The following is a 7,831-nucleotide window of genomic DNA, read 5'->3' on the forward strand; positions in this document are numbered from 1 at the left end:
GAAACATAAAACTATGTGGAGCATCTCAAAGAAGGATATCCACCACTACTGTGTAATTAATTTAGAAACAATAATATTATTACAAGGAACCAGCATTTCTTGATATTCACTTTTGGTTGGAAATGTTCACTCTTTATTGCACAGTGGCAATCTATCCTTTATAAAAGTGAATGTAGTCCATTTTTTAAGAGGCTTAGTCCTGCTTCTGCATTTCTATCATGCCTGGCAATGCGAAAAGTTAGTGCTTTATTGGCCGATGTCTAATGATTTAGTCGAAACCTCTCCAAAGCACTTCCTGGGTACACTTATGTATTCTTGGCTCCAAGATGATTTGCGGCTGCTGCTTCTCTAGTTTACTGCAGACTGGAACAGTGGGTACTAGGCCCTATGTGCCACAAGGCACTTGGAGGACAGATTACAGGAACAGTGGGTACATTTGGGGTCAGGGAAAACATCCGGAGATTTCGGAAGCAAGCGAAAGTGGAATCAATGTCGACAACTGGAAATCCCCCTTTGTGTCAATTTGGCTCTCCTGCATCTACAAAGGGCTTTGGGATAGTCAACTTATTGCCTCACACAGTTACCTATCCATATTTTAATTGTGGCCTTAAGTTGCGGCCATAAGTTGTGCTGTTATTTTGCGGCTTTTTGTGTTATTTTAAAACTTGTTTTCAAATAAAACTTATTTTTGGACTATTCTGAAGAATCTTGCAATCCAGTATTTTTAAGATTTAATATATACATTTATACATTAATATGGAGTCATGATTCAGAAAGAGATATGTATTCACAAAGTGAAGCATCCAGAATCAAGGCCAAAATCCACAAATATAAACGAAATAATGAATAAAGTGTTGGATCTTTATGGGATGAAAACTCATATGTAAATCTATATTTTTTTCATGTTGAAACTGATAATACAGATATTCAGATCCATGTGCACTATCATGTTGGCATGTATGGATTTTGATAGATTTCTGTTAAGAAAGCATAATTGCGAGTCAACTTTCGTTCAAGAGAACATCATTTTCGTTTTGGATTATTTCTTTAGGGATAATAGAAATGAGAAAGACATCATCCTACCATATCCTAACCTGTTTTGCTTACATTTTGTATTGTGGCAAATATGTGTATATATGCATTAAAAAATAAAGAAAGAAACCAAAATTTCTGAACAAAGGAAGCAACAAAATGATAGAAAGCATGCTTTAATCCAAACACAGATGAAAGAGGTTTTAGACGTACTGTAAAAGCTTGCCATAACGTAGTTCTGACAGCGGTCACCAGTGAATTCATTCGGGCACCTAAAAGGGGAACACAAATGTGGAGAATTCAGATAACAATTCTGAGAATCGATTCTATAAATAAATGGAATTGTTGACTCCAGCTGCAGTCTTGATTCCAAACTGTCTGATCTATTAACTGACTATGTTTTAAGTTTTTAATTTGTATTTAAAGTAGCCATGAACCCCCTGTCTCAGTTCAACACATACAAATAGAGAACAATGTGTTGCTGAAAGTTCCAGTAAGGTAGGCTACCTTGTGACACACTTTTGTAAGCTAGGACCTACCTGCAGAGAAACTTGGTGCTGCCTGGTATGACTTCCAGGGTGAAGCACTCTCCTCCATTCACACAATAGTTCTTCTGGCTGTCACTGCAGCGCATGACATGACTCGACGTCTTAGCTGCTGGAGTGGTGCTCACGGAAGCTACAGGAAGGTACGGTAAGGGACATTTGTTAAAACACAATATATAGTTTTCAGTGTCATTGCAGGATTGTCGCTCATCACACTTATCATGAGTGTGCTCTTTTATGTGTATAGGCCCGGGCAGTGGACTAAACTAATGAAGATATCACATACTGATCGAGGACCATGTGCCACTGCTACATAAAAGTAGCAGATCCATGATTAGTATATTGAGCAACACCTGTGTTTGATTTATGATGACACCCCTGTCAAAAGGGTCTTTTAAATGTCTTACCCGTACGATGAATAAGTGCTTCGCATAAAACTGTAGATTTTTCAAACCAATTAAACTTTGAATGAGCAAGGCATTGCATTCATGAAAGCATTGGAGCTCAACAAAATAAGTATATATTATTAAGATTATAATTATTTTGGTATTGTATATGGTAATTAGGGCCATAATATATCATTATTATATTCAACCTGCAAATGAGGAGAGGCCAAAACAACTTACAAAATGAAACAAAATGTGAATTTCTGTCTTTGTTGTTTATTTAAATGTTTGAAATTGCTGACCCTACTGTGCATTTGTCTATCTGTTTTTAAATTTTTCTTTATATTGCACCTAATGATTAATTCAATTAAATGGTATCCAGTTTTCCTATATGTATACAAGAGTCTGTTGACCACACAGCTAACCATACAATGCAACAACGAGGAGCCCCTTATGCTGCATATATTTTTCAGGTAGCATGCTCAATTATTCATTAAGAAAAGCTGAAGGTTAAAACAGAATAAACGAGTAAACTCGGATCATAGTGGCCCAGTGATGATAATGCGGCATGAATAACAATGGTTGTAAAAAAAACAAAAAAAACGTTTCTGCTGCATTGATACAAGCAGCATTACTTAAACCCTTTGATATTCAGATGCAGTTCCATCGATAAGTTATAAGTAAGACTGCATGTGTTACATGTAAGTGCCAGCCAGTTTATTGGTTCTTTCATAAAGCCATGGTTGGTGCATTAGCTTTACTGTGCCATTGCATCGTAGTTGTTCCAATTCTTTGCACATGAGCGATCTAGAGAGCGTAAGCAAACCACTGCTCATGAGAAGAACAAAAGTTCATCTTGTTGTACAAAACCTCTTCATCAAAATTACGTCAAATTTTGGGCAAGATGAACCAGCAGGCAACGGCAGATTCAAAGATAACAATAGCTACACTTGTCGGCGACCTAGCAGGGTTTTGTGGTATCTCAAGAACCAATCAAGTTGTTCCACCCTCAGGGCATGGTGCTAAAGCAGATGCAACGTCAACCATGCTGCTTCACTCTCACCCCTGTTGTTTGATGGTGTATTGAACCACTACACCAGTTTAAAGAGGCAACAGTTGCATAAAGGGATTGACAACAAGTTATGAACATCGAATCCCTCCCGGACACAAGCCCCTCTTTTCCAAACCCCTGACAACCGGTTCACTGCACCCCTTCTCCTTACACCTCCATCAGACCATTGCTCAAACCCATTGCGCTCCTTACCATTCCTTGGAGGAGAGATCCCTCTCTCTCCAAGTTCCTAGGTTTCTGCCTGAATGAATAAGGGAGTTTATCCTTTGTCTTTGGAAGGCTATGGATAAGGGTATGTTATAACATGGGGCCTTTAAAGCCCTCTGTGACTGTAAAAGAGATATACAGCTATACAAATACTATTGACTTGAATGAGGTATTCAAGTCGGGAGAGGCTAAATGGAAATGGCTGACATGGTGAGGTTTAGGTATTAGGTTCAAGATTAAGTTAAATTACTGTATGTTAGAGTTGGTGATGTTTCAGTATTGGTTTTACAGTATTGGCTAAATTTAAGTATAGAGATTGTTAAGTTAAGGTTGAAGAGGGTGAATTCAGGAATTGGGTTAGAGGTGGTTACGTTTAGGTATTAGTGAGGAGTGAAGAGTGAAGTTTGTGAAGAGAATTTCAACTAAAATGACAAAAGTGTATTCTAAAATAGATTGCCTAACCTAGCTTTGAGTTTAGGTATTAGAGAATCATTATAAATGTTCTAACAAACAGTAGTATTTGCAGATCTGGAATCCATAGAATAATGTATCGTCTTGGTTGCCCTAAGGTTTCGGGGCCAGGCTGCAGTACCACAAGTCAGCAACTAACATTATATTTTGGAAGAAAGCTGCCAGTCAAAATACATAATATAGAATGAAAACAACCACTATCTATCGCCATATGAAGTCACACAACGTAGATTGAGCCTGTGGCTCGCTGAAGAAAGCCCTTGCATTTGCAGTACTATGAACGTAACGAACTGGTGCCCGTTGAGACACTGGGAAAAATACCACTTATCGTCAATGGTGTCTCCAAAGTTAAACAAAACTAAAACTTCAGAGATTTCCACTTTTAACTAACCGATAATTAACAGATAACTAATCATAATGTCGTATTAAAAATCATAAACTCGTAATATTTACAAATGGTTTTCATGTTTAGCAATGGTTTTACATTTTAACTAGGGTAATGGTTAATCTATACATTATATAATGGGTTAAGGGTTAACCCTTACACACAACTAAAATGGGAGATGGTGTGCCAGTGCAACTGGAATAACTTGAACAACAAGACTTAAAAAAGTAACCCTAATCCCTATGCTAACAATATATTATAATTTCTCATATGCAAACCACATTTGCATATAGCATGTTTTGTATTTCAATGATATTTGTTTCTTTATATTCTATAATTTATCCAAATGTATTTCATATATATTCAGATATATTTACAAATAGAATATAAGCAGAGTCAAATGTAATCCTGGTTGTACTTTTTGATCTTGAATTGGGTAGTGACAATGCATAGTCCCACCATGCATTTGGCAAGTCATGAATCTCTGGTTTTAGGTTTGCGTGACAACCAACGATTGTCATCTATATTGTCATATATTGTCATACATATTACACACAATGCAACAAAGTGCTTTCATCTTCTTAAGTCAGCTAGGTCAAACAACTGAACACCCTTGAGGTCTGGCTGCCAAAGCCTGTCAATCTGCTATGTAGACATTTTAAAGTTGCAACATCACTGCTCGGTAGCATCGTCATTATCAAAATTCACAAAAAGGTTTCTATACTTACCACTTGTAGAGATGATTATGTCGTTAAACTCCACAGCGTTGTGTTTGACGGGGATCTGCTTGTCGGGTTTGGGGGCTTTCGACGCTGTGGGCTCGTCTGCACGGTACGTCAGAGCGGTGGACGAGTTCCCCTGCAGAACTTTAGTCGATACCAAAGATCCAGAAGGTCTCGCTCTGACGGTGAATTCCTGGCCCGCCGTGGTTGTTCTGATAGTGTTGGCCAAAGGGGGAGCAGATGAGAGCAGATGTGGAAATGACACAGGAAGTCCGAGTGTGGGGTCAGCTGATATGATGATAGGGCCCTGCTCGATGCGCTTTGGGTCTGAATGGGTTGGGGGCTCGTACTCAAAGATCTTGTCTACAAACACCCACTTTAGTCCGGCGGTGCACAGGGCTAAGCTAAGGAGGCAAGCTAGGATGGGTAGGATGCAGATTTTCTCAGAGCGCAGGCAACTGTGAATCTGCTCCATCTCGATGCACACACAGCAGGTACTTGACAAACTGCAAATTCCCATTGTCCATTCTCTGTCGCCCTCCTCCTCTTCTCCATCACCGCCGGCCCCCCCCTCGGCTTCCCCCTCCGAACCAACTTCGTTCTCCTCAGCACCGGCCCCCGGCTCCTCCGGCTTCTGGTCAGTTGCATGCTCAGCATCCTCGTTTGAAACGTTAGAGGGGACGGATCCGGGAGGCACCGCTAGCATGACATTGGGGTCCTCGGTTCCTTCGGTCATCCTTTCTGTCTCTTCGATCCAGGGCTCTCGCGGAACATTACCTATGAACTCAGAGCGTGGCGAAACGGATGTCGTCTGATCCTTCCCGTAATGTATCCCATTGTCAATGGGAGGGTGCTGGGATTACAGAAAAAAAAAAAAAAAAGCTCTTCAACCACCCCCCCGAAACGCTGACCTTGTTAGCAGACTAGAACGTATTAAGGCAACTCTCGGTGCAATATAGAAAGTTTGTCATTGAGATGTATCCATACAGCACTCATATTAGCAGTCCCTATCCCCGGGAATTAGATCCACAAAACGACGGTCGCGGATACACAAAAACCAAGTTGCGGGAGGAATTTAAACATTCACTCCTTTTCTTTTGTGGTCGGTATTGTCCGGCATCAAACGAGGGAATAGCGGCAGCTGACTCACCTCAACACTTGGGGGATCAGAGGCAGCTGCTATGCACACTTCATAGAGAGAGGGCGCAGCATGGGTACCGCAAAGAGGAGAGCAAAGCGGCGAGAATATCCAGACACTGCAGCAGAGGCAGAGACATACTGTGTTTGGTCTGTAGTACGCACGCGGCCGATGGGAAGGGGCTGAATCATTCGGGAGCGGCAGTGTCCTTCCTCTCCGCAAAGCCAAGGAAACAGACCGGAATAAGGGGCAGGAGAGAGAGAGAGAGAGAGAGAGAGAGAGAGAGAGAGAGAGAGAGAGAGAGAGAGAGAGAGAGAGGCTTGCAGCAGCCTCATGGGGTGGTTTGAGCACATGAAAGGGATACTCCCCTTTGTTTCTTCCTATGCCCCTCCTCTACCCTTGAGCTTCTGCCTAGTCTATACACCTCCCCAATCCATCTGCCTTCACCTACCCCGCATCACACACATCCCATCCACCCTTCTGTACGCGAGCCGTGCCCGTCCGCCATCAGTCTCAGATGTACATTCAGAAAAGCTTCTCTCTCCCTCCCCCGCCCCCCCCCCCGCCCGACGCCCCGCACCGACGCAAATGATTCAGCAAAGTTGATCAAATTAAAGGGAATCTTCGCAATTGCGTCTGGCTGCTGCTGCTGCTGCTGCTCCTCTCTAGCCTGGCTCTGCATGTTGCTTGCCCTATTGATTATGCTGACACACAGAAAAGTGTGTTTATTTCAAGGGGCGGGAGCTGCTGAAACAGACATGTGATCTCTCCCAGAGGACCGAGTCTGTGGTTTATTCTCATATCCGTCTGTATCCGGTATAACACTGTATAGGTCTAGGTTAGAGATTGACCGATTCAAATGGAGACTCAAGTCCTGTTTGGACACCAGGGGATAGATGAGATTCATTTTTGTGTCATAATCGTATATAGTGGCTACAGAGGAGAAGCAGGCCTTCTACACCGAAGTATTCTTCCCAGAAACATAGAAACCAAAGCACCAAACATTAAATACTTAGCCTTGGGTATAAATATGCATCGTGTATGTGTGTATGTGCAATGTGTTTTGTCTTTCTCTCGTCCCACTGAGAGTAGATGGTTCGTGATCATCATTAATTTCTTTTATACAATTGGTGTGAACAGGGCATCATTGGAGATGAAATCGTGTATCAGCCCATTATTACAATTTCTATTCTGTGACAGCCTTCCTCGCGATGCTAATACGCCGGCCCATCCAAAGACTATCATCCACGGGTTGAGGAGGGAGGCTTAAGAACACCACGTGTGGAAAGGTCAGGGCATTGGCACTCTCTCCTGGGACACCAGAGTGTGCCGTTCCAAAGAATTAATAACACTAATGTTGTCTTTTGTGTGTGTGTGTGTGTGTGTGTGTGTGGTGGGACGGGGGGTTGTAGTGCCCCTTTCAAATAATTAAACCCCCTGCTCCTCAACCACCACTAAATGTACTCACACACACACGTGCACGCACAGACACACGCACATACATGGTGTATGCTAAAAGCCATCTATCTTGCCTTTTTGCACCCTCCCTCTGTAAACATTTCTGATCAACATAATTCTGAACGCATGCGGGAAGGAGGTTACATGAACATAAACTAAGCAAACTATGTGTAAACATACATGATATGCACTTACTTACGCCAAAATCAATACACGTAGTGGTTCGGGAAAACAAGGGGATGTCGGGACTTGGATTTCCCCTGAAGCAGCCCACTTAAAGACCACCATTAAGAGCTATCCGTCATATTAGCTTCTAACATCTGCATGGTTCTCTCAGCCTTTAACATGTGGAGTTGTTTTGTATTTGCTGGATATATTTTGAGCTCTGTCAGGTGCCAAGCATCATGACTTGACG

At 42.0% G+C, this 7,831-nt stretch overlaps 1 protein-coding gene across 1 annotated transcript in view; it reads right to left on the minus strand.

Annotated features, from left to right (window-relative positions):
* LOC130380518 (pro-neuregulin-1, membrane-bound isoform-like) overlaps positions 1-5,556 on the minus strand; it is a 15,080-nt gene extending 9,524 nt beyond the window's left edge. Inside the window, exons 1-3 of the mRNA XM_056587753.1 lie at positions 4,827-5,556; positions 1,572-1,710; positions 1,246-1,304 (exon numbers count right to left, since the gene is read on the minus strand). Coding sequence (XP_056443728.1) covers positions 1,246-1,304; positions 1,572-1,710; positions 4,827-5,556 — 928 coding nt within the window. The remainder of the gene's footprint in view (positions 1-1,245; positions 1,305-1,571; positions 1,711-4,826) is intronic.
* Between the last annotated feature and the right edge of the window lie 2,275 nt (positions 5,557-7,831).

This window comes from Gadus chalcogrammus, chromosome 4 (assembly GCF_026213295.1).
Source record: "Gadus chalcogrammus isolate NIFS_2021 chromosome 4, NIFS_Gcha_1.0, whole genome shotgun sequence".
Lineage (NCBI taxonomy): Eukaryota > Metazoa > Chordata > Actinopteri > Gadiformes > Gadidae > Gadus > Gadus chalcogrammus.